The sequence below is a fragment of the Epinephelus lanceolatus genome, chromosome 7, assembly GCF_041903045.1.
Source record: "Epinephelus lanceolatus isolate andai-2023 chromosome 7, ASM4190304v1, whole genome shotgun sequence".
In the NCBI taxonomy this organism is placed as follows: domain Eukaryota; kingdom Metazoa; phylum Chordata; class Actinopteri; order Perciformes; family Serranidae; genus Epinephelus; species Epinephelus lanceolatus.
The window spans coordinates 38,085,644-38,112,825 of record NC_135740.1 but is presented as its reverse complement, the minus strand read 5'-3'; the positions used below and the strand labels follow the sequence as shown (position 1 = coordinate 38,112,825).

Genomic DNA, 27,182 nt, shown 5'->3' with positions numbered 1-27,182 from the left:
AGTGTCTTACCTTCCCATCTTGAGTCTTTCTCTCTAGGATGGATAGTGTAGTGTGTTGTGATGCGTGGTGTCGACACTGAAGAGCACGTCCGCCTGTTTAGTGTCCAGCAGATCTGAGGGGCAGCGTGCTCTGTCTGTGCTGTCTTCAAGGCCCTGATGCACCTGTGGGCTGCATGAGAGAAAACAGCACCCGGTTAGGACCAGCTGCAACTGGTGGGCATGTGGCTGTACGTTGTGTAGATAGTGGTCACACTGGTTTGGTTGAGCTTGATCTGGTTCCCAAATATTAAAACACAGATGAGATACACTGGAATAATGTCAAATAAATGCAATAATTACATGTTGAGCCAGGTGGCAAAATATAGCAAGGGGACTTATAAATAACCCAACAGCAAAACAAGAACAAGAAACAACTACACTGGCAGCTAATGTGGTGAAAAAGACAAGCAGCTGTCACAGCAGGTTGCAGCTGTAGCACCATGCTAGCTAGTTTCTGGGTACCCACAGCTGAGCTAAACTCAAAGTCCAAGGCTGCGAATAAACATCCTTTTAGGGTGGCAAAACATTTCCCACAGCGTACAAAACAACAAGCTACTAATAACACCTGTACATGTCTAAAAAAAGTGTAATTTGGACATACAACTCAGGACAAGGACACAGTTCATGTGACCTATATATTGGTTCAACTTTAACCTACATTTAGCTAGATGCTAACATACAAATAAGCATGCTGCACTGCTAATGGTACAGCTAGCATTGTAAAACACCTAAAACATTATTAGGCACGACGATATAATATATAAACCCTCTACACCAGGCTGCAGTAAGCTTATAGATGATATAAAGATAACTGACAACACTGTGGGTGAGAAAGTTAGCGGCTCTGTCCACGTCAAACACAGCACACTCACAGCATGTTAGCTAACTAGCCATTAGCCAACTTACCTTTACTTGTATATCTGGTGACTGGAAACATTATGTGCCAGCTGGGATGCGTTCACTGACCAGCGGCTTCTCTTTTTTCTTAATCAGCGGGGTTGAAGTCGAGGTGTCCTCTCTCGGTTGCCAGTTCACAGCTTGTGCAACCCTCTCGCTTGGCAAACAAATGATGAGACACCCTTACAAAATGCGTCTCATAACACAGACATCGGAGGGCGTCAAAAGCTGCGCTGCTGCGCGGAGTGGTAACTGCGTCAGAGTAGATCTGTATACCTCACTCTCTGGACGAGTTACAGCAAATCTGAGCTGCACAGCGTGTAGGAATCAGGGATTGTGTTACGTCATCCCAGGATACTGTTGACCGGTTGTTTAGTTTATTTATTTGCGCACACATGTATGTATAGAAAAGTCAAGACAAAAAAATATTTTAAAAAATTAGAAGGGAGAGGTTGGAAACCAAAAAATGGAGATACCTCCCTTCTTAAACAACAATTATGAATAAAAATAAAGATAAAATTGCAACTAAGCATTCAGCAATAACACAAAATTGATAGACATGAACAAATTACAAAGAAAAAATAAATAAAGCAAACTGAAAACTTTAGGTTACCAGCATTTGGCTGAGGGCTGATGCGATTTCCAACTACAGCTGTAGGCTACTTACCATTTCTTACAACTTAAGTCTTTCACTGGTAATACTTTCTTGTTACGTACTGATTAATTTTTACAGTTAATTTGCTCTAACTGTTCGTTTCGTTATATTTCTGATCTGTAATCACTATCACTGAATTTGTTTCATCCAATAGTGCACTGTCTTTCACTATCCTTCCACCAACTTTATTGGAAATGTTTAGGTTGCTGCAAACCTGTGCACCTACATGATAGCAGAATGTTAGACCCCACCCTTAGGCGGCCCTGTGGGGCGAACAAAACTCCACCACTGACCCAAAATAAGACACCTTTAAAACACCTACATCCCAGGCCGAGAGGCAGGACACCACAGGCCTCTCCTCTGCTAAGCACTTCCTCCATGCCAGGTGCACTGCACCTCGTTAAGCAATGCAGCACACCTGGGCAGATTTACAATGGAGGGAAAAGGGACAGCAGCACAGAACACATACAGCCAAAGTACTGAGGCAGTGCAGCCATAACGCAGAAGACGCACTTTACTAATTTTGAATGCAGATTCAAATAAGTATTTTTATGTAGTGGTACTTGACCTGAAAAAGCATCTTGACTTGATGCATACTGGTATGGTTTGGCAACATCACAACACAGGATCATAAACACCTGATGAGGATACTGAAAACAGTGTCAAAAATCATGGGATCACCATTACCTCAGATACAGGATATACTGTATGCACCACCTGCTGCAGGAAGGAAGCACTTTGTAGTCACTACAAAGTTGTAGTAGTCACCCAGCACACAACCTTTTCTCTTGTCTTCCCTCAGGAAAGCGTCTGCAGAGCATCAGGGCTCAGACCTCCTGCCTCAGATAGTTTTTACCCCCAGGCAGTCAGACTGCTGAACAGTAGCTCTTAAGGACTGCAGATGCTGTGGATTATTTATGTTCTATTATATGCTGCCATTGTTGTAGGACACATTCACACTGGCGCTATTTGGTCCACTTTAAACGTACCCTGGTCCGCTTCCACGGATATTTGGGTTCATTTGGAGTGGTGTGAACGCTCATTCGAACTCTGGTGTGGACCAAACGAACGAACCCTGGTGCGCTTGAAACCTGGGGGTCTCAGTTCACTGGTGCGGTTTGCTTACAGTGGGAAAAGCAAATGGACTATCCAGCGAACCAAAGAGAGGAAGTGAGGTAGAGCGCATCGCATTTTGGTGTTTGGTGTTTTTGTGATGACCAAGCCGGCTGAAGGGGATGGATTTCCGTTTTCGGTCCTGGCCAATCGATGAGCCAGGTTTTCTTCTTCCTCATGCTTTTTTTCTGCCTGGTCAGTGGTCGTTTTGGCCAACACTGCCCCCAAACGTGCAGCTGTTGTAACTGCGTGACGTTGTCCAGGTGGTTTGGTCCGCTTGATTAAGTGCAGTGTGAAAGTGAACCGAACCAAAAGGTGGTGTGAAATTTTTCTGGACTATCCTGGCGTGAATGCACCCTTAATTATATGTTGCTTTTAAGGGTTTTTAAGTATTTTATTATATTGAATGTGCCCTGTACTTTTTCAGATGTATTTGACAATAAACTGAAACTTGAACTGAGTACTTTTTAATTTGTCAAGGAGCCTAAGACACAGACAATATCAATGCCCAAACTCAGAAGATAAATAACCAATATAAACCCAGTAATAAATAAGTCAACAAGCAGATGTGGGGCATAGATATATTTACTGTCCACAATTCAAGTAAAACAAAAATACAAAACATATCGTAAGACACAATTCAATACAACAAACTGAATAAAAACATGTTTAAAGACATTTCCCCATCAATATTTAATGTAAGACTGCAGACGTTATCAGTGTATCCAAAGAAAACTGCTGGCGTCTTCGTCTTTTTAGCACGTATGGAAATGTAATGTAAACACAAATGGCACGTACAGTGTATTCACATACCACTGTTATAACTCATTTATTTTCTTACAACATATTTGCTGTATGTTCACACATATACAATGTCTGAAAAGGTCAGTTTCCACAGGAATCAGTAGTTCATTGAACAAAGTATGCACAGAAGAGTTTATGATGTCTTCGCTGTACAGATCATATAAAATGTGTTGTGTGGTGTAGCGGGGGGTTGAGTCCAGGTTCAAACCCCCAGACCAGCTGGGGAGTTTCTCCTGCCCAGATTTAGTACATTCTTCGCTGAACATACAGGACACGTCTCATACATTACATTCAGTATTTCCACAAAATATTTTTGGTGGCAGAGGTAACACAGAAAACACTTGATGGACTAAAGACCAGAATAAAAAAGAAGTTATTGGATCTCTCCTCAGCAGACTGGATAAATACTGAAACTTAAATTAAGTTGATGTAAAAATGTTCTTTGCAGTAAGTCGGGTGCCGGAGCTTAAACTACTAATACTACTATGAACTTGCTGCAAAGATAAAAAACAAATACAAGTTGTGCTCCTTTTAGTTTAAATTTAAATAAATTGTAAGCAGCATTAAGAGCTAAAATCAGTAATTTTTTAAACTTGTGTGCTTCCTATCTTAGCATTTACTATTTCTGATGTTTACAGTCAAAATCTACAATTATTCTAAATATTTATCTTTGGAACATAAGAGTTCGTTGTCGTGGTGTTTTTGCAATGTGTCTCCCATGTAATCATTTTGCATTAGTGTCATCAGTGCATCACTGTGTTGCACTTTAATTGGGTCACTGGCTACCACAACAGCAAGGACAGATTTACAGCTACTGGTATTATGATGCCACGATAATGGCCTCTCTGCTCCATTCATAAACAATAATCACATCTACTTCTGTACTTACTTACTTGGGCTTTTGTATTCTTCTTGGAACATAGGCCACTGATGAAGAGTTTCCACCTTGTCTATCTTAATTGGGTGGTAAATAGACTGGGGATAGTTGTATAATAGTTGTAAATAAATTTGGGAGTTTGTTGAATAACCTAATACACGAGTTAAAAGAAGAAATGTAAGGGGTAGGGACATATAAGTTTTACTTCTACCTACTCCTTTTCGGACACTGTAATGTTTGTCTTGTTTGCTTTTATTATTATTATTTTTAACTTTTGGTTTGAAATAAAACCATTCATTGATTACAATATGGCAAGTAAAATTTGAACACCTCATCATTTTAACACAAATAAAATTACTCTTTGAGCACTGTGTAGCAAACTCCATTACGAAGAGTAAGATGTGCTTAAAAACTCTCAATAACATCATATTTAATGAGTCTTACGGCCATGAAACACCAAGCTGACGGTCAAAGTTGGGTCGTTGGTGAGTGTCTATGCGTTCGTTGGTGCGGGGTGTCCCACATTGTTGCCCCTTGCTTTCTTTTGGCTGATTCAACATGCTGAATTGGCATCCGCGACACTGGAGCCCGTGGGTGAATGAAAACACTCTGACTGGCAGTTCAGCTCAGCTCACGAAAAGAGAAATGGAAGTGAGGAAAGTAAACAAAAATCTAAAGTCAAGAAGGAGTGAGACCAAAACAACCCTGTTACATGAGGTAAGATTATTTTTGAGCCATCGCGCTCTTTAGTAGAAATGTTTTGTGATGGTTTGTACTGTTGTTTTCCTGGTAGATACGTTTTGTTCTTTCAACACTGGATTGTGTTGTTAATAGGGATGCACCGAAATGAAAATTTGTGGCAGAAGCCGAAGCCGAATAATATTAAGCGCTTGGCCAAATACCGAGTACCGAATACCGAATATCGTTGTTTAGTTTTTCATTAGTTTTTGCAGATGAACCCCCTCCAGATTAGTGTTGTCACGGTACCAAAATTGGATCCCACGGTATGATACCAATGAAAATATCATGGTTCTGAGTAGTATCACGATACCACAGCGAAAATGAGGCAGATGTGCCTTTTGTCATTTATGAAAAGATAAATCACTTTTCTATAATATATCAATGATATTTCAGTGGAATAAATTACTTATTGACTTATTCATACTTCAAAAACAGCATCAATCAGTGATTAACATAGGGGGGATCAAAATAAAATAAATAAATAAAATAAGAATCAACCAGCCACCCTCCTCCCCTGACAGTCCCTTCATAAGTAAAGAACAGTCCCTAAAGTGCGGTGAGGTTGGTGGGCCGTGAAAGGCTCGTTTCTCCTCTGACACGTCACATACCTGTGTTCTGCTGGCTCGGCTGTTCAGGTACTTGTGGGCAGTCATGGCGCCAAGAAGAGGATATTATTGGAGCCGACTTCTCCGCCGATGGCCGCCGTATTTGACAGGAATGCATTACTGTCTGTGTCTGTGACCCCCGTTCAACCCACAATCGGTGGGATTCGCCTTTCGTTTCTGCTGGTGGTTGAAATCTGTAGGCTGCTCGCACAGCGTGCTGAATGATTTAAGCCTATTTTGCTCGCTCAAAACTATTTTTAGTCGCAAATGCAAGTGCAGTGACGGGCGGATCGCCACACTGCCGACATTTTACTCGGCCCGTCATGGCACGCTGTTTGATTGCGTTATCAAAACACGCTGCTATTATTCGGCCTTGCTTTTAACTTATTCCACCGAATACCGAATGTGTGTTTTTTTGCAATATTCGGCCAAATATATTCGGTTACCGAATATTCGGTGCATCCCTAGTTGTTTATGTGCTAACTTGCTAACTAGCATCAAGATGGTCTTCCAGGATTACAGACGATTGCCGTCTGTTGGTGTGGAGAGTTATTCCCCCTCACACAGGTGCAGAATGTACATGCTGGTTGGCCATCAGCTGCAGTCTCTGCAGTGTGTTCTTGTGCAACTTTTTTGGCTGAGACACAGTGATGTCAGGCTACACAGCAGGGAGCCTTTATCGCTGCTTGTTCTCTAAAGTTGGTTTGGTGAATCTGGACCTTGAGCCATTGAGGCAAATGTTTGATGGCAGCTGAAGTTATTGGGTTCTAACAAATTCTTCTGTCTTATCACTGTTAGAGATGATAAGTTGTCCAAATTTTACTTGCCAGTATATTTAATATTAATTATTCAGCTCAGACAAAATGGACAATATAGCCTATTAAACTTTCAGAAAGAGAGATCAAAGAAGCTCTCTGTGAGAAATTAAACTGAGCTGGTGGAACAAAAGCCCGACCATAAATGGGGCATAGCTTCTGCTCTGTATTGATAGATATATTTTTGGAGCCAACATGAAGGGATTTCATCTATTGCTGATGGCTGCTGCTTGGGCAAGACATGCACACAGCTGGATTTTCAAAAACGCTGATGAATACTAATGATGAACCACAAAGGAGAAACAGCGGAAAATCAGGACTGTTCCTTTAACACGTGTATAATCAATTACTGAGATAAACAAGTCTGAATTACATTTAATCTGCTGAGGTCATTTGTTTGTGCATGTGTGGCTGGGTGTGAGAGGCATTGTTTGATTCTTTGAGCACACTGACAGCACGATATGTTGCTTCTGTGCTTGCTGTGTGCACGTGTTAATGTCATTGTATCCCTCGTTGGTATTTTCCACAGGGGTGAGCTTGGCTATCGTGCCTGTTGTGTCCAGCGGGTGACCCGCAGTGGGGCCGTGGCTGTTCTCCTGCAGGGGCCACATTTCCTGCCAGGTGAGCGACCGGTGATGAGCTGGGTGACCGCTGAGCAGAGGCCTTCTCTGCCTGTAGTTAGCCCATACCTGCAGAATGGTCTCTTTGAAAGGCCGTGTGGTCAGCGTGTACAGGATCGGGTTAAGGGCGCTGTTGATGGGCAGAATAAATATCACCACCCACGAGCTGATGGTACCTGCAGAGAGATAAAAGACAGAAGACACAGGTAAAACAACAAAGCTGGAATATAGTCTGTTTAAAGATTATCATGTTTGTTTAATGTGGTCACGAGCAGGGCTGCATGCAGGGTTTTGGAAACACTGAGGTAAATACCAAGGTAAAAAAAACACTCAACATCATAATATCTTTGCCACACGAAAGTGAAGTCATTTCTAGGTATACACCTCGTAAAAAATACAGAGATCCTGACCTCGGTGATCTCAATGGTCGGTACAGCCATGGTTAAGAGCTGGGAAAATACTTCAATATAAAACTCTTTCATTAAACTTTTTTATATAATAAATGAAAAAAAGCCCTTTATCTCAACAGGGGACCTAATTAGGAAGCCACAGCTCACCAGGTTATGTATGTAATGGATTCTGCACAACACTAATGGGTCATTTGGGTATAATCTGCACTATGGTGACTACAGTTAAATGCTCTTTATACAGTGATAAACACCTTTTGAAAACTACTGGGAACACTACTTTAAAATGTAATGACATATTGGCAATGCAGTACTTTAAAGACATAATATGCAGGATTTTCCTAAGAAATCATGTATAGACTCATGTAAAAGTAATCCTTCTCAGGCCCTGTTTACATGTACATAGACAACAATAGTATTGCCCTCTGTTTTGTTTTACAAAATATCTCCGTCCACACTAGAACGCAAAATGACTTCAGCTGTTTTTTGATTCCCCCTTGATATAAGGACGAAGGAGCTCACTCAAAGTTATGACTGATGCTCTGGACATGCGAAAGTTTTACTTCTACTTCTCGTGGATAAAAATCCCACTCTTGCTATTGTCCCACAACCTGCTGGCTCAGCCAGACTCAGTGATTTAAAACCATATTTTCTGGTGGACTTTAAAGCAGACGTCGCTGAGGTGGACCAAATAACACTGGGCTCAGAAGACGCCCCTGTTTATGAAGTGATGCAGTAATACTAAATCAAAGTGTAGAGAAATCACAAGACCAAGCAGAGCTAACAAAGTGTAAATACATTGGTAGTCCGCCATTGTTGCTGTTGTTTCTGCCTCATGCTCATCACACAAACCAAATGTGGGCATGCGCCAATTGAGAAGACAATGTCATCTCTCCCAAACGCTTCGTTTTACACATCCAAACAGATACACAGTAACTGGAGATTTGAAAATCTGCACCTAAGAAGGCATTTTGAAACAAACCTAGGTTTTAGTGCGTGTGGACAAGAGGCCAACATGCAGAGAAAAATATCCTTTCTAAAAATATATCTGTACATGTGTAGACAGGACCTTAATTATCACTTGTGACCCACTAGAAGTGTGTGGTGATGTATTTATCTGCAGAGACCCAGCTCTCTCTGCTTGTGTTTTCTTTTTATTTTGCTGTGTTGTGCCAGAATGTCAATAGCACACGTCCAAGGGGAAGCTGCGAAAAATCCATATCACAGCACAAAAAACACAAATATGGCAAAAGAAAACGAATCTGGGGTTATTTTCCCTCTCAATAGTGTTTACAAACAATTACCAATGCATGCAATTCCTGCCTAGAACACCCTTAAGGAAACACTCTACTAAAAATCTCTCATTTGAGCATCCATGTCCATTTCAGCTCAGAGGGTGGCTCTAGTATAGATAGTATATAGTGAATAGTGTAGTATATCCTTTACTTCTGTGTCATGCTATTCAAGCTATGCCAAGTTCAGATGACAGTGGCAAAATTGGTGATTTATTAGCAAAGCAGCAATTATTCAGAACATACTGGGCTTTTGATGCTTATTTCCTGCTGCAAATCTGGGTTGTCATTGAATCCAACAGCTGCGAATTCAAGAACACTCCAGCTGCTGCTCCTGCACAAAAGAGCAGGCTTCAAACTTTTTAAAGCCAAATTACTACCCAGCTGAGGGGGCGTGTTTGATACTCAAAATGTAGATTTTCAGTATTCCTTTGAATGGTTATAGCGCTTCTACTGTACCGGGAATCTCCACCTGCATCAGCGACAGGATCTTGAGGATGAAAATGGGGATCCAGCAAAGGGAGTCGGTGATGACGATGGAGAAGAACCTTTTGGCGATGGTCACTTCCTTCTTGATGTGGTTGCTGTATTTAGTGGTCTGCGTCCCTGTTCTCTGGATGTTATAGAACATGCTTGCATAGGATAAGACAATGACGAGGAATGCCACCAAGTTCAGACCTGCAGAGAGATATCTGGTTAGTTTCTGGATTGCCATGCAACTGCGATAGCTCATATTTGCACTGTGGATGTGCAGTTATAACAAACCTTTGCATCAACATGCAAGTAAATCATAGACTGTATAAAAATGATGGATGTAGCCACTTTGATGTCATTCATTGGTTTGCAGACTCCCATTCTGAAGCCTTGAGTTTGGCATTTGGCTTTTGCCAGAAGTGACTTTATTTGAACAGGAGGGAAGAGCTAACCCTAAAGCTAGCTGTTAGCTTGGTTAGCACAGTGCATTACAGTCTATGGTTACCTGTGACAATGCTAATGCTAATTGTGCTGGCAAAGACAGGCTGAAAACCATAAAAACAAAGTGCTCTTACCAAAAAACTGCACATCTGACTACTTAGACGGTCTTTTGTTACAACCAAACTTTGAACAATACTTTTTAGGTGACCAAATCATTACAATTAACTTGAACTGAAAACACACTGAAATACTGACAGTTACAGCAACTTCTGGTCTAGCGCTCCGCTAACTTGAATGGGGATTAAACTGTTTAATCGTGCCGCTCTTCTAGACTTTTGAAATGTTAATGGACCAAATGGACCAAATCCTGAAATTGAAACGAGTCATTTCACAGAGGTTGTGACACTCAAAAAAATGTATCCACAGATGTCTCTTTGACAATTTAAGTCTATGGGAAAAAGTCTTATTGGGCCCCATGGCATGACGTAGCAGACGGTGTAATTCCACTTTTGGCCACTAGATAAAATTGGCTTCAAAGGCTGGCGCTGTTCCTGGGGTCTTAATTTTAACATGTGGGTCTTTGGAGATTGACTAACTTTTGGAGCCACGCTTAAGTGGCCATTAGAGGAACTGCAGTTTCTGGTACATCAGTATTGGTTTACTTTTTCAGACTCGAAGGCTGGTGCTTGAAATAAATACAAATAAGTAAGTAAGTAGTAGACTAAATAATGAGACTGTGCTTTTACAATTAGCGTGAGTAAATGACTAAAATAACAACAAGTAAACACAAGCAAAAAAGCTCAAAGGATTATTACAAGAACAAATACTCACCCAGGAAAATGACGATGGAGTAAACATGAGCCCAAAGCGTCTCTGGCTGCTCGGAGTGCAGCGGGAAGCAAACTCCATTGGTCCCATAGAAGTTGCGAAACAGCCCCTTGCAGGCCAGTGGCAGAAGGGCAACAACAAAGCCGAACACCCATATCCCGAGAAGGATGGTGACAGTTCGTCGCCAGCCAGGCGTCAAGTACTGAAAAGGGTAGACGATGCAGATGTATTTCTCCAGAGTGAGGTATGTGAGGAGAAGGACGGATACCTCAGTGGACAGCATGGCCAGAGAGCCGATGACCTGACACTGACTGCTGTCCATCCAGGCCTGAGCGTGCCGGTTGTACTCGCCGCGGAACTTCAGATCATATGCACCGATCATGAAGAGGTAGATGCCCATCAGCCCGTCTGCACCTGTAGGGAAGGAGAGCTGTAGTTTAAAACATATACATCTATTGAACCTGATATATCAGACAAGGACTGTCTGATATATAAGGTCTTCTTTCGAGAGTTTTCATCAAAGGAAACCACAGTATAATTTCTTAGATGTGAGAATAAAATCAAACCAAATGCAGATATGGTCCTACATGAAAGGCTTCTGCTCTGTGATGTGGAGACATATGAGACAACCAGACTGACAGCAACCATTCAAACATTCAATGCAAAAGAGAAGAAACCCGGGATGAACCATACATGCTTACATTCAGCTCTACCTTCATCTGCTCTGAAGTCTTACAATCAAAAGAGGAGATAACATAACATACAGCATGAGCGCAGAGAGCACCGTGCTTTCATGTCAAGAAACGAAGACAAAAACACTGCAGGAGTTCTGAACATGATTTTGTGCTTGGCTTTTTATTTTACATACTGAATATACAGAATATAGATGCATACAAAACAGGGACAGCTCCAGGATTTCAATTTTTGATGGGCCAAAGTAATGTTGGCCTTTTAATTATAGAAGTTAATTGTGTTTGCCTTCCGTTGATGGTTTTCATCTTGTAGTCTCGCCAAGACGGAAATGTCCGATGTCATGCTGTTGCAGGCGACTACGGCGTCTGCTTGATTGTGACACTTTTCAGATCTTTTTTTTTTTCTAAAACATGTTCACTGCAGAGATAGCTCACTATTCATCTGCCGCAGTGTGTTTTCATTACAAGCCATGCATGTGAGTATATTGCTCATATCGTGTGTAAATGAAACATGGTGTCCCATCTATCATATAGATAAATATATTCATTCTATTTAAGGAAACACCATCTTGCGTGGACGATCTGGCTGAAATATTATTTGTTTAAGTTGATTGCAGGGAAAGCGAGAAATGAACTGCTGGGTGAACTAGATTGGCTTTAAACAAGACAGAGCAGCGCATAAGCTTGTCTCAACACAAACTGTCCATGCTTTCAAGGCAATATAGAGGCTATTGAGTCAGGCAGGAATTTTTGAGCTTAATCTTCTGTCTTTCCTAAACTGTTTTCGGTTCCTCTTACAGCTATGAAATTAGACGGTGACTGCAAATCTATCTACTGGATAGATTTTTTTCTGTGGCTTATAAAACAAAAGATATGGGAAAGATAATTACCATAATAATTACCTGTGTTATGCAGAATTAAAACAATTAACGCAACAGTTGTCCTTTTACCTGCCTTTCAAATTTTTCTCTCATTGTTTTTTGTTTAAGAAAAAACATACATACATCAGCCCGTCACACACTTTGTAAATAAACGTAACTGTATACATGAGAGCTGAGGGAGCAATTTTTTGTGCCATCTAGTGGTAGTAAGAGCACAATACGCTAATCTATGTAAAAGCAAGATGGCAGCCATCTCTGCCAAGTCAGTCTCTAGCTGATCCCGACACAAAATTAGCAAGCTTTTATAATCATCTCGTTTGAGGACATTGGGACCAATCAGGTGTGACAGGACATTCCCAGCTTGGAGTATGGATCGAGGGAAATTCATGCAGAGTTTCTCAATGAACAAATCACAAGACTTAAAGATTTGTTGCTTTATTTGTAATTTAGTTTTTGCACAACAGTTGACGAGTTTTATACTTTATTACACACTTGTGACTATTAAGATAAACACATAGTCCCCATATGAAAACATAATTGTTCTTTCTCCACAGCTACTTCCTGTTTAAACACATTTAGTTTTATATACTTATAAACTACTTACTGATCCCATATAGCTAGGAGACATGCATACCAAACAGAAGCTGAGGTCTCAGGAGGATATACAGCAGCATACAGTGAATGAAATGTCAGTACTCATGAATCCAGATGCAGTAAAGAACATTCAACATGGACAGGACAACATTAAAGTGCAATAAAGTGCACTGCGAATACTCAGAAGAATAAAAATAGGTAAGTGCAGAGGAATAAATACTGCATATAATGAACTGATAAAACAGCAAAATGATACAATATATGTTTCAGAGTATATTAAAAACACACAGACAGGATAATAAACAGTGAAAAGCAGTGGACAGGTTTTTCAGTCTCTGCAAAGTCACTGAGCGGTCACACAGTAAATGACCATGCTGTGTTTGAGTCCTCATGATGTGGATGCAGCAGAGTGTTTAGAAATCTAACAGCTTGGGGTAAAAAGCTGTTGCAGAACCTTGTGGAATGGCTTCTGATACTGCAGAGCCTTCTGCCTGATGGCTGGGGGGAACAGACTGTGTGAGGGGTGGGAGGGGTCTTTAACAATTGCAGAGGCTCCGTGTGTGCACCACCTCTAGGAGAGACCCCGATGATCCTCTCTACAGTTCTAAAAAATTGTTGCAGGGTCTTTTGCTTACTCATGTTGCTGTTTCCACACCATGCTGTGATGCAGCTGTTCAGGACACTTTCCACAGTCCCTCTGTAGAATCAGGACAGGTGGGGGTAAGCTCGCTCTCTTCAGACTTTGAAGGAAGTGGAGGTGTTTTGGCTGCACAGTTTGTTTCAAGAGACCAGCTGAGGTCGTCGGTGATGTTCTCACCCAGGAACTCGGTGCTCCTGACCCTCTCCACTGCTGAATCGTTTAAGGACAGTGGAGAGTGATCATATGCCTCCTGAGGTCCACCACTATCTCTTTTTTCCACATTGAGAGATAGGTTAGGCAGAGCAGTGATGAGTTAGCAGCATGAACAGCAGTGGGCTGAGCACACAGCCTTTGGGGGTGCCCGTGTTTAGCGTGATGGTGCCTAATGTCCCGTTGCCAATATGCACTGACTGCAATCTCTCTGTCAGAAAGTCCAAAATCCAATTACAGAGGCATTTGTTGATGCCCAGTGTGGGAAGTTTACCTGCCAGCCTCTGGATGATGACTGTGTTGAATGCTGAGCTAAAACCAAGAAACAGCATTCTGGCGCAGGTGTTCTTGTTGTCCAGGTGAGACAGTACAGAATGCAGGATGTAGGAAATGGAGTCATCTGTGGAGTGGTTGGTGCAGTATTCACATTGGAGAGGGTCCAGCGAGGTGGGGAGGGAAGATTTTATATGTCCCATGACTGTTCAAAGCACTTCATCATGATGGGAGTGAGCGCGATAGGGCGGTCATCATGGAAACATGAAATTTTTGAGGCCTGCGGACATGACAGCCTGGCTCAGCGAGATGTTAAAGATAGGAGGACATGAGCCAACTGGTTAATGCAGCCTATGAGCACACACCTTGGTAGGTTGTCTGGTCCTGTAGCTTTATGTGGGTTGACTCTGGATAGTGTCATCCTCACGTCGCCTCTGTCCAGATGTCATGTCTGCTCTACAGGCAGTTGCAGGCTCTTGCATTTTGCTGTGTAATTTTGGGCTTCATATCGTGCAGAGAGGCTATTTAATGCGTTGGGGAGATCCATGTCATTGTTGTCAACCTGTGTAGTTGTTTTGTAGTCCATTAGGGCCTGAATGCAGTGCCACATGTGCCTGGTGTCCTTAGTATCGCAAAAGCTGTGAAGAATTCCCTGTGTCTCCTCTGACCGCAGCTGTCTCATGGCACGCTCCTGTTCATGGTGCACTTAATATGAACTTCCTGGATGCGCAGGGGGCGCACTGAATACAGCCAGGTATAAGGAGGAAGTGTCCAAGGGCCGTGATTCATATTATTCTATCTCATCCAGTTGTCCAAACATATTGACTGAGTCGATGAGTGATTGCCCATGTGAGTCCACTTTACTGTCTTGTTTGCCCTTGGGGACGAGGAGGCTAATCATTTTCTTTGAATCCAGTTTGTCTGTTAGCTATATGCCGAACTGGCACACTGCCAGGTTTGTGCCACGTCACCATTTCTTAATTTGATTCATTTGTTTGTGATGCAGGGCACTCGCTTTGTGTTATGATTTGTTACTATTCATGTTTCTCAGTGTAGGAAACATTAGCAGTCATCAAAAATTGGTCTCCTTTGTTCTTTGTTTAGTTAAATCAGTGAATCACAGATGTTAATTGTGGCAGTTGTCGACTATTAATGCATTGTTAGCACCTTGTTTCCAGCCTTTCAATACTGTATTGTGACAACTGTTAAATGTTTATGTCATGTATTTGTGCCATTAAGGCTATATTTATGATGAATGCCTTTTCCTTTATCCGCCTTTTTTCTATTGTTTTTCAGAAACCATTTGTCAGTCACATCATCAATCATCAGTAGTTACATCTGTTACCTGTGGACAATGACATCATTCCTTTGCCTGTGCTGTAACCCCCTGCCTATATTCATTTTCAATACAAATTCTGAACTTTAGGGGCGTCGGTGGCTTAGTGGTAGAGCAGGTGCCCCATGTACAAGGCTGTTGCCGCAGCGGCCCGGGTTCGAGTCCAGCCTGCGGCCCTTTGCTGCATGTCTCTCCCTCTCTCTCGCCCCCTTCACGCTTCACTGTCCTGTCAATTACAGGCAAAAAATGTCCCAAAAAATATCTTTAAAAAAAAAACAAAAACAAATTCTGAACTTTAAAATTTGGACTCTGCTTGTGTTTGTCTATAAGTGAAGCCAGTGGGTGGTATTTAAGTTACTCAACCAAAGCAAACTGTTTTCAGAAGTGATTTTAGATGTGTGCATACTGGCATTTAGCTTTTCTGATGGGCCGGAAAAGCTCAGCTGTTGATGATCTGAGAGCCTCTCCATCTCCTTATCTGAAGGCAGCGTCCCATGCCCTCTGCAGTTTACGGACCTTAGCTGTAAACCATGGCCTCTGATTGGCTCGTGTTTGCTCGTTCGGTGCATTTCAGATTTGATAGAATTTGCTCTTTTGGATCCTCAAAGAGAAAGTCAACTTTTCCATTTTAAAGACTTCCAAAATTAATGAATGATAAATTCATTTTAATAATTGAAAATAAAACTTAGGAAAATATATGTTCTCCCAGTCATGAAGGAAGGGCCAGTTGTACAAGTGGGTGGGTCCCGGTTTGTTTGGCTCACCCACAACAACAGCATACATTCAGAAATCTAAATCAGTACCCTGCATGTTGTTTGAGAAGTGATATTTGGTCTCAATCCTGCAGCCCAACCTTATCAATCCAGTCCCTGCTGACAATACACATATGTGTATATAATCACAGAACATTAACTGCCAGTCATTTCAGATTACTCAACAGGGGTCAGGTGTACAATGTGGAGCTTCACACGCAAATACAATTTGTATTCATCAAAAATAAACACAGTGTTTTGAACACACCTCCAGAGAAGCTTCACTTCAAGCAGACACAGACTGTTACATACAGCAATAGAGAACGAGAGCAAAAAGGGGAATTTGGGCTATATCTAAGTTGAAACGTGTACTCTGACATTTGGGGGGAATTAAGCTTTAGCAAAAGTTCAGTCAGGAAGACGATACTTTTGCATGCTTAAGCCTGCAATTTATTAGTCATACTATCTGACATTCACTCCCTGCACCCAATCTTTCACAATGCTGCTACTGTCATTGTCTAGGTCTGTCAATTAGAGACACATTAAATCCGCATCAGAAAACCAGCTGTGACAAAAGCCCCCTGTTGCTATTTCCAATTAAGTTCAAAATTAGCCATCCACAGGTGCCATAACAGGAGATATGATGAAGTCACTGTCTTTGGTTTAGTTTTACTCACTGTTTGTTGAGGGGTGCTTTGGTTGGTTTTAGGGCTAAATGATTTGCAGGATGTGTGGAGAGTTGCAAGATGACGCTGTGAACTGATTGTTTGCCTGTTGCTTTAGAAAAACAACGTTCAAATCCATGGGGTATTAAACAACTTCATCCAACAATAAAAAACTAAGATTAACCAAATACACAGTAGTTCAAAACTGTCACCCTGTGGCATCTTCCACGCCCCATTAAAGGTTCCTGAGATGCCTGGTTAGGTGGCGCATTAGAGTGACTCAAAACATAATAGGAAACTAGGACTTGTTAAAAATGACTCGAAAGCCTCACGTCACCTGTGTTTCGGCAAACAAGTTGCATATGAACACACCACAAAGACTTCAACTGACAGCCACCAAACATGTATGTTCTGCACCTGCGTGAAAGAACTCCACACCAGCGGATGGCAGTCATCTGTCATCGTCATTCAAGCTGGGAAACCGGTAGACAGTCTTAATGCTAGTTAGCCAGTTAGCACATTAACAACACAGTCCAATGCTGGACGAACAAAGCATCTGTACCACGTGCCGGCAAACAATAACACAAACCATCACAAACTATTTCTGCTAAGAGCTCAATGGCCAAAGAAAAATAACCTTACCTTATATAACAAGCTTCTTTTGATCTCACTCCCGCTTGACTTTAGCTCTTTGTTTACTTTCCTCACTTCCGTTTCTCCTCTTGTATGCTTAGGTGAACTGCCAATCAGAGTGATTTCCTTAACCAACGGGTTCTGCTGTTGCTGTTGCCACCACCGCTGCAGATTCAACATGCTGAATTGGCAGAAAAAAAAAGCCAACTAGCAATGGTGCGGGACACACTACAGCAACAAGGGCCACGGATGCTCGACGGCGGCCCAACACTGACCGATGGCCGCCCGTCAGCTTGGTGTGTCAGGGCCTTAAGATATCAGCTGATCCATCATTCATTCGTTCATTCTTTTTCAATAACCACTTATCCTGTTAGGGGCTGCAGGGGGTGCCTGAGCCTATCCCAGCTGACATTGGGCAAGAGGCAGGGTACACCCTGGACGGGGCCAGACTATCACAGGGCTGACACATAAAAGCCTGATTTATGGTCCTGCGGCGTACCTATGACGTACCTACGTTGTTGCCGGGACGCTGTCGTGAACCCTTCGAACTTCTCCGTCACTCCATTTCGTTGCAGTGCAATTCACCGCCAGAGCGGTAGGGGGCTGCGTTCCTTTCCTGAATGGCTATTGTCGTCTCTAGTTGATTCTTTGTTTAGCTTCCGGCTTTTCCAGTCACAGAGAAATGAACACAGAGCACGGACAGACGGCTCCGTCCGTATCCGTATTTAACGTTGAGCATAAATGGGCCTTAATACTGCAACATCTACATCGCAACAGAAGATGTTTAAAGATGGCGGAGATGGCGCAATCTGTAAATACGGAACCGAAAATGCATTGCTACCAAGCAAACGAATCACAGCCCTCTCGGTCTGCGCTGGGTCTGCGTTGCCTCGACATGTAGTTACATTTTTTGGGAGGTGCACGTCAGGCTACACCGGACGCTACAGCGAGCCTCCTGCGTAGCCACGTACCCTACGACATAGCTACGTCGTTGATTTAACGCAGGACCATAAATCAGGCTATAGAGACAGACAACCATTCACACTCACATTCACACCTACGGGCAATTTAGAGTCACCAATTAACCTGCATGTCTTTGGACTGTGGGAGGAAGCTGGAGTACTCGGATGATACTCTTTCTGCCTTTAATATGTTCTTGCTGCAGTAATGCACACCCTCCACCTCCCGATCACAGTCTGTCTTCGGAGATTCTTCAGCTTCAGCTCAGCACAGTCAAAAGCCACCAACACCACCACCACCACAACCATTGTCTGGACTCCATTGGGGGGGGGGGGGGTATCTTGCTCAGGGCTAATTTGTATCCCCATAATCTGTTGTCTTCACTTCATTCACCTGTCTTTTCTGATTGAAATATGCTTATCTGCTCTCTTGCTAAAAGCATGAGAGGGTTCTCTCATATCTGTACGGTTAATATTTATCAGGAGCAAGCAGCCGGTTAACTTAGCTCAGCATAAATACTGAGAACACGGGGAAACAAATGGCTTGGCTCTGTCCGAAGGTGACAAAACCTCCCTCCAGCACCTCTAAAGCTTACTATCTTTAGGCAAAATAATGAAGCGTAAAATTAAAATTTGTTGCCTTGCATCTGTATATCTATAAAAATTGTATGGTTCTGCTTCCGTGCACAGACTTTTGGCTTTTAATCCTTAGAGATATTTATTCATTTGGCCCCAAGCCCAACCTTGAAAGAAGTTTTCATTCTCAAAACTCACAAAAAAAAAAAAAAAAAAAAATCATAAATAAATCCCAGTCCCACAAGTTGTTTTCTTTTACTCCTGCTTTCTCTGCCCTCAGCACATTCGTCACAGGGTTTTGCTGACACTTTGTCAAAGCTGAAATTTAACCCATGACTTAAACCCTCAGAGGACTTCACTACTACATCACCAGTCACTACTTGATGTTTAGTTCTTTGATAATACAGTAAATTCATCACTGAAACCCTCCTGATAGTTCGTCCTTTGATATGGAAACATACCAATGCTCTTCAAAGGGCATTTTAAATTCTACACACAGTATATGTCGTCATGAAAAACTCTCTGTGTTTTTTTATTTTAATACTGGTCACATGAATGTGGGTCTCTAAATACCATTTCACAAAATAATTTAATAATTTTTGCCCGTGTAGCTGCTTTTTGTAATTGTCATTTAGTTATTTAATAAGGACATATACATGCAGTATGCAGATTACTCTGTATGAAAATATATCAAGGTGTAAAAGATTAAAGCTAACCTCAGGCTGAGGATCAAAGTCCTCTGAGTTCAATGAGGTTACTGCTGGTCTACCGCTGCTTCAATCAGTTTGTTTGTTTGTGTTATTGTGTGACCTTTGTGTTTCATAAGGTTAGTTCAGATTCACCAGCGTCACACAGTAACACAAACAAACAGGCAGTTGTACACCTGCAGCTCCTGTGTTCATCGAGGTAAAATTACTGATTTTTATCAATGGAGTCAGGCTTTGAAGAGAGCACTGATAAGTTTCACATTCTGTTTAGTTTTACAAGTAAGGTTTTAGCAAAATGTCGGTGGAGATTCTCAGTCATCCAGGTCATGGTAATCGTAAGTGCTATAGCGTAGGCAACTGGACTTGCTTGCGTTTCTTGAAGACGTTTCGCCTCTCATCCAAGAAGCTTCTTCAGTTCTAAATGACTGGTACAGAGTTGCAGGCTTTAAACCCTGTGTGGGTGTAAACCCTTACGGAGTCGCTAGGGTCACATGTGAGTCGTTGACTCAACTGGCCACCAAGCTTCTTGGATGAGAGGCGAAACGTCTTCAAGAAACGCAAGCAAGTCCAGTTGCCTACAATATAGCATGTACGTTTTAGCAAAAGTGCACTTGTTTGGGAAGCACTGAGCATTAGGGCTGCGCCCTAATAGTCGACCAGAGCATGTGAGCAGAGCGGACCGGGTGAAAATTTCCGCTCCTCGCTCGCAGACCTGTCACTTTGCGCCGCTCATCCGCTCCGCATGGTTCTGCACATTCTTTGCTCCGCTCCGCTCAACTCCATCATAAATTTTATCCCGCTCCACTCGCTCACCACTCCGCTCAAAAAAACTGCGTCGTACTACCCTAACCTGTAATCTTCTATTCACAAATAAAACATGAGCTTGGTAGATTCTCCCCTCTCCCTGCAGTTAGGGACCGTTCTCCACGGTACTGCTGTCGGCAGGGTGGAAATAAGTCAAAGTGTGGAGGAGACAGACCAGGTTAAGCGGCCGACCTCCAGGGAAGACCTCTTGCCTCTCCCCGCAGTTAGGGACTGTTCTCCAAGGTACCGCTGCTTCTCTTCTCAGTTTCTTTTCTGAAGTACACAGTAAACTCCATAGTTTTGAAAGAAATAGTGTGTGTGTGCGCAGGTGCAAAGATGCATTCTGCGTGGGGCATGAGCGACCGGAGCGAAATTGGAGCGAGAGATAAGGCTCCGCTCCACCTTTTAAAAAAAATAGCCACTCCTCGCTCAACACAAAATCCTTCCGCTCACATGCTCTGTAGTCGACCAAACGTTAGTCGACCAGAAAGGTCATTAGATGGCAAGATTTCATTGGTTGCTTAGTTGCAGAAAAAAACAACAACAGACAAACATAAAACTCTGTTAGGAGCTGTACCTTGTCAAAATAAATCCAAACCTACAGTACAGGCCAAAAGTTTGGACACACCTTCTCATTCAATGCGTTTTCTTTATTTTCATGACTATTTACATTGTAGATTCTCACTGAAGGCATCAAAACTATGAATGAACACATGTGGAGTTATGTACTTAACAAAAAAAGGTGAAATAACTGAAAACATGTTTTATATTCTAGTTTCTTCAAAATAGCCACCCTTTGCTCTGATTACTGCTTTGCACACTCTTGGCATTCTCTCCATGAGCTTCAAGAGGTAGTCACCTGAAATGGTTTTCCAACAGTCTTGAAGGAGTTCCCAGAGGTGTTTAGCACTTGTTGGCCCCTTTGCCTTCACTCTGCGGTCCAGCTCACCCCAAACCATCTCGATTGGGTTCAGGTCTGGTGACTGTGGAGGCCAGGTCATCTGCTGCAGCACTCCATCACTCTCCTTCTTGGTCAAATAGCCCTTACACAGCCTGGAGGTGTGTTTGGGGTCATTGTCCTGTTGAAAAATAAATGATCGTCCAACTAAACGCAAACCGGATGGGATGGCATGTCGCTGCAGGATGCTGTGGTAGCCATGCTGGTTCAGTGTGCCTTCAATTTTGAATAAATCCCCAACAGTGTCACCAGCAAAACACCCCCACACCATCACACCACCTCCTCCATGCTTCACAGTGGGAACCAGGCATGTGGAATCCATCCGTTCACCTTTTCTGCGTCTCACAAAGACACGGCGGTTGGAACCAAAGATCTCAAATTTGGACTCATCAGACCAAAGCACAGATTTCCACTGGTCTAATGTCCATTCCTTGTGTTTCTTGGCCCAAACAAATCTCTTCTGCTTGTTGCCTCTCCTTAGCAGTGGTTTCCTAGCAGCTATTTGACCATGAAGGCCTGATTGGCGCAGTCTCCTCTTAACAGTTGTTCTAGAGATGGGTCTGCTGCTAGAACTCTGTGTGGCATTCATCTGGTCTCTGATCTGAGCTGCTGTTAACTTGTGATTTCTGAGGCTGGTGACTCGGATGAACTTATCCTCAGAAGCAGAGGTGACTCTTGGTCTTCCTTTCCTGGGTCGGTCCTCATGTGTGCCAGTTTCGTTGTAGCGCTTGATGGTTTTTGCGACTCCACTTGGGGACACATTTAAAGTTTTTGCAATTTTCCGGACTGACTGACCTTCATTTCTTAAAGTAATGATGGCCACTTGTTTTTCTTTAGTTAGCTGATTGGTTCTTGCCATAATATGAATTTTAACAGTTGTCCAATAGGGCTGTCGGCTGTGTATTAACCTGACTTCTGCACAACACAACTGATGGTCCCAACCCCATTGATAAAGCAAGAAATTCCACTAATTAACCCTGATAAGGCACACCTGTGAAGTGGAAACCATTTCAGGTGACTACCTCTTGAAGCTCATGGAGAGAATGCCAAGAGTGTGCAAAGCAGTAATCAGAGCAAAGGGTGGCTATTTTGAAGAAACTAGAATATAAAACATGTTTTCAGTTATTTCACCTTTTTTTGTTAAGTACATAACTCCACATGTGTTCATTCATAGTTTTGATGCCTTCAGTGAGAATCTACAATGTAAATAGTCATGAAAATAAAGAAAACGCATTGAATGAGAAGGTGTGTCCAAACTTTTGGCCTGTACTGTGTATGACTGGACCTTGTGGGAATTTAATTTAAGGACAGACACAGGAAGTGACCACGCTCAGCAGTCAGACAGGAGTCACGTTACAAACCAATCACAGCCAACAGATATCTTTCTCTTCTTCTGTAAATATTCAGTCTGATAAATACAGAAAAGTCGATCATTTTAGAGCAGGGCTACCCAGAGCTTTACATCTGTCCCACAGACGATAGGTCTACACACTTATAAACAGCACCTGGAAGAAGATCAGCTCTGCACTCAGGATCTCAGGTAAATGGGTTATATGTAAGTGGTTAAAGATGCAGCATATGTGCATGGCCCCTAATTTCCAGGGCTGGTACCTGTAGTTATTCCACAGGCTAGTTAATAACATGTCGGGCAGGAAATCCAAAGTGTGGGATCATTTTGAGAAGGTGAAGGACGAACCCAAGGTGATATGTAAACTCATCTTCATTGGTCGACTACAAACATGACGTATCATCTGAAACATGGAAGTAGCTACATGCCCATTAGCCCACAGCGTCATTAACAGGCAGCTCGCTCAGTGTGTGACGTGCACTTGTAGATAAAATATAGGCCTATATTAATGAAGGTTCATTAGTACGGTTTTGTATTTCTCTGTAATGTAGCACAGTGTTAACAATGTTACTGATACTATTCTTTCTCACACCTTCAACTCAAACCATTGTGTTGCCCCGCCCAAAATATATCATTTAATAATTAAATTAATATCATAAACATGTCATGCCATTAGTCGACATGTCTAGTCGACTAATGGCCCTAAATGACATCTATTGGTCAACTAGGAATATTCCTAATCATAGGCAGCCCTGCTGAGCATATGACTGGATAAATGAGACTTGGATTGTACTGCACTAGTTGTGTGAGAGTTTTTAAATAGATGTTCTGATATGGTTTTGCTGTTGTTTAATGTGGCCCCCCCTTGTGACCTAAATCCACCAAGAACTTTCTACATTTTTGGATTCTTTGTTCGCCATGGAAAGTATGCCAGAAAAACAAAGTTGTCCTCACAAATTCAAGGTAACATGGGGGTGACTAATTGCTAAACAATTAGTCAATTGGGGAGTGAAACTTTTCCTTGAATTCTTACTGCAGCTCCAAAACACAATACCGGTGACTCAGAATTTATCTGCATCACTGTTTCACTTCTTTAATAACTGGATTAACAGCAACATTTAGACACATCCCGCTTGCACACAAAAGAAGCAATGAATGAATAATACTGGAACTGTTTTGCCTGTCTTAATTACCTTTTTTTTTTTTTAAAGATATTTTTTGGGGCTTTTTTAGCCTTTAACGGATAGGACAGACAAGCGTGAAAGGGGGAGAGAGAGTGGGAGTGACATGCAGCAAAGGGCCACAGGCTGGAGTTGAACCCGGGCCGCTGCGGCAACAGCCTTGTACATGGGGCGCCTGCTCTACCACTAAGCCACCAGCGCCCCCGTCTTAATTACCTTAAGCTTTAATGTTGTCTGGATCTCAGCTACCAGAAATTAATGTGCGACTGAAAACCACCCCCACTGACATTTTAGTAACAAACCTTTAAAAGGTCAACATATAAAGTGAGTCAGCCCCACAATAAGATACTAAATAACAACTGCCGTCCTCTGCTTGGACATCATTGTGGATGTAGGAGTAAAAGAAAGAGATAATCAATGTAACACAAACTTTCTGCTTTCTATGTTTGCAGCTCTTTCATTTTGAGACTTATAGTAAGTATATATATATATATATATATATATATATATATAGGTTGTCTTGAACGTTTATTTTCAATATACTTTTACGTTTTCTGTATCTGCGCAGTTACCAGTGGGATTAAAATTTCTCTTGGGAGTAACAAAATCAATGTACACTCCAACTTACATCCATTTATTGACTTCCAATACCAGCAATTTCCTTTAAAGATGAATTTGTTTGCTTTATATTCTCTACAGCACCACACTGTCATGAAATCCATTTCCTCGTGTGACCTATAATATCACAGTGAGACCCACACTGTTTGTCATTGAGAGGCAAGCCTGCCAAAACGTGAAGGAAAACACACTCGATTTTAAGCAGAATTGACTGCAGCTTTTATCAGACCTTAACCTGTGTAGTGTCAGCGCTACCTCTCTTCTTCAGATCATTTCCTGTCTTTCCACATGAGCACACACATGTAGCCTTATCTCAAACGCTGTATTCAGCAGACAGATCGGAGTGACTATACAACTGTTCATTTTTAACCGATAAACTCCAGAGTGTCCTCTTAAATTCTGCTTCATTTCCTGTTGAACTTTCTCCCTGCCAATAGTCTTTCTTACTGTAGAATTTAATTCAATTTAATCTGTTATTTCATTTCATTTATAATCTCCCTCTCCCATATCCAAACACCACACTCCACCACACATTTCTACTTAAAGCTGATGCATTCATATTAAGTATAGAGAATGAAAAATTACTTAACTATCAATAAATAAATCTATGAATAAGAAAAAGGAACACATAAATGAAAGAATACATAAATGCATGAATAACAAAATGAATGCATAAATAAATAAAATCTTAAATTTATTTCGACATTTTTGATCATCCACATTAATTTATTTCTGTGTTTCTGTGTCTGTATATTATGGAGGTCAGAAGTCCAGAGCCTCAGTCTAAAGCATAATTGATTACATTTAATTTATTTCTGTATTTATTCATCTATTTATTTGTTCATTTGCTCCTGTTTTTATTTATACAATTTATATATTTCTTTATTAATTTATTTATTCCCATATTTATTTGATTTATTTTAATTAATTTCTGTATCTATTAATCTATTTATTTACTCAATTGTTCCTGTATTTATTTATACAATTTCTATATTTCTTTATTCATTTGTTTATTCCCATATTTATTTGATTTATTTCAGTGTATTTCTGTATTTATTAATCTATTTATTTATTCAATTGTTCCTGTATTTATTAATCCATTTCTTTATTCAATTGTTCCTGTATTTATTTGTGCAATTTCTATATTTCTTTATTCATTTCTGTATTCCCATATTTATTTGATTTATTTTAATTTATTTCTGTATTTATTAATCTATCTATTTAATCAATTGTTCCTGTATTTATTTATACAATTTCTATATTTCTTTATTCATTTAATTATTCCTATATTTATTTGAAGAATTTATTTATTGAGTTCCAGATTAATTTATTTATTCCTGTATTTATTTATACATTTTTTTAATTGATTTCCAAATATAATTACTTATTGCTGTACTTATTTATACTATTTATTTCTTTTACGTATCTATTTATTTCCATATATATTTATACAATTTATATATTTCTTTATTCATTTATTGATTCCCATATTAATTTGATTTATTTTAATTTATTTTTGTATTTATTAATCTATTTATTTATTCAATTGTTCCTGAATTTATTTATACAATTTCTATATCTTTTTGTTCATTTAATTATTCCTGTATTTATTCATCCTTTTTTTATTGATTTTCATATCAATTTATTTACTCTTGCATTTATTTATCTATTTATTTACATATATATAATAACCTGTTGCTGTATTTATCTATACCATCTATTTCTTTATTTCCACATTTTTTTATTTGTGTATTTATTTCCATATTTATTTATTAATTCGAGTATTTAATTATACATTTATTTATTTGTTTATTGATACTACCCTCATTTTTTGTCCTCCTCAGTTAAGTAGTTTTTGCAGCTTGGTTTTGAGTGTATACCACAAAAATAGCATTTGACATCAAATTACTGTAAGTGTTTACCTATGCATATATTTCATTATCTTAGTGATGGGGTAATTAAAGTGCTACTCTTCAATGAACCACTGACTGCTCTCCTTGAGCAGTTTCCATAATTTATGTAAATTTTGTGCGATGAATAATTTCTTGAATCTTTACATCACAGTCTGGAATGAGATTTTGTAATTTGACATTTCGTCTTATTCATTAAGGGTGTCTAACGGTGTGCGTAATGTGAAACCAGTAATGATGAAATGCACTGATAAACACGGTAGGAACTAATTTCCAATTTCCTCCTGGGTTTAGAGGAATGTTTACTTCACAAGCAGAAAATTAAAGTATTTTGCCGAACCTGGCATAACTCCAGAGAGTGTAGACATGTCTATAAACATAATGAAGTGGTAGATATAAATGTGGGTAAACTGAAATGTGAAATACGTCAAACAGCCAACTATTTATCCTCGGTAAATGTGTGTTTTGGGGGCAGTAAATCCCAAACCCTCCTTCCCCAAATGGCTCAGAGGTATGTATATTACTGCAAGTGATGTACTGGGTGAAGGATATTCTATAAATAAAACAATTTCCTCCACATCCCTCCTTTAAATGCAGTGTGACTTACAGCAGAGGGAGATGATGCACATGGCATGGAGCTTGTTCTCAGATCGGATATACGAGCGCATGCAGATGACGAAGATGTTGCCAAAGCAGGTGGTGGCAGAGACCACCCACACGAAGACCCTCAGCACGATGTTGGCCAGCAGGTCCTCAAAGGATGAGATGCCGTCAGTGTTGGGTTTGCAGCTGCGCACATGAGGAGCATAGCCGCAGTACTGGAACTTCTTGAAGTAG

The 27,182-nt window shown here is 41.0% G+C and overlaps 2 protein-coding genes and 1 long non-coding RNA gene across 4 annotated transcripts in view; 1 reads left to right on the top strand and 2 right to left on the bottom strand.

Moving 5' to 3' along the window:
• The window catches only part of etfdh (electron transfer flavoprotein dehydrogenase), a 19,208-nt gene extending 18,049 nt beyond the window's left edge, over nucleotides 1-1,159 (bottom strand). Inside the window, exons 1-2 of the mRNA XM_033633740.2 lie at nucleotides 946-1,159; nucleotides 11-169 (exon numbers count right to left, since the gene is read on the bottom strand). Coding sequence (XP_033489631.2) covers nucleotides 11-169; nucleotides 946-976 — 190 coding nt within the window. The 5' untranslated portion in view covers nucleotides 977-1,159. The remainder of the gene's footprint in view (nucleotides 1-10; nucleotides 170-945) is intronic.
• LOC144463838 (uncharacterized) overlaps nucleotides 1-27,072 on the top strand; it is a 27,930-nt gene extending 858 nt beyond the window's left edge. Inside the window, exons 2-3 of the long non-coding RNA XR_013491843.1 lie at nucleotides 7,076-7,167; nucleotides 26,943-27,072. This is a non-coding gene — a long non-coding RNA (uncharacterized LOC144463838). The remainder of the gene's footprint in view (nucleotides 1-7,075; nucleotides 7,168-26,942) is intronic.
• Nucleotides 3,281-27,182, bottom strand: part of rxfp1 (relaxin family peptide receptor 1) — a 145,596-nt gene continuing 121,694 nt past the window's right edge. For both annotated transcript variants that reach the window (XM_033633738.2, XM_033633739.2), the window contains 4 exons: nucleotides 26,953-27,182; nucleotides 10,612-11,022; nucleotides 9,325-9,543; nucleotides 3,281-7,342 (listed from right to left, as the gene is read on the bottom strand). In XM_033633738.2, coding sequence (XP_033489629.2) covers nucleotides 6,936-7,342; nucleotides 9,325-9,543; nucleotides 10,612-11,022; nucleotides 26,953-27,182 — 1,267 coding nt within the window. In that variant the 3' untranslated portion in view covers nucleotides 3,281-6,935. The remainder of the gene's footprint in view (nucleotides 7,343-9,324; nucleotides 9,544-10,611; nucleotides 11,023-26,952) is intronic.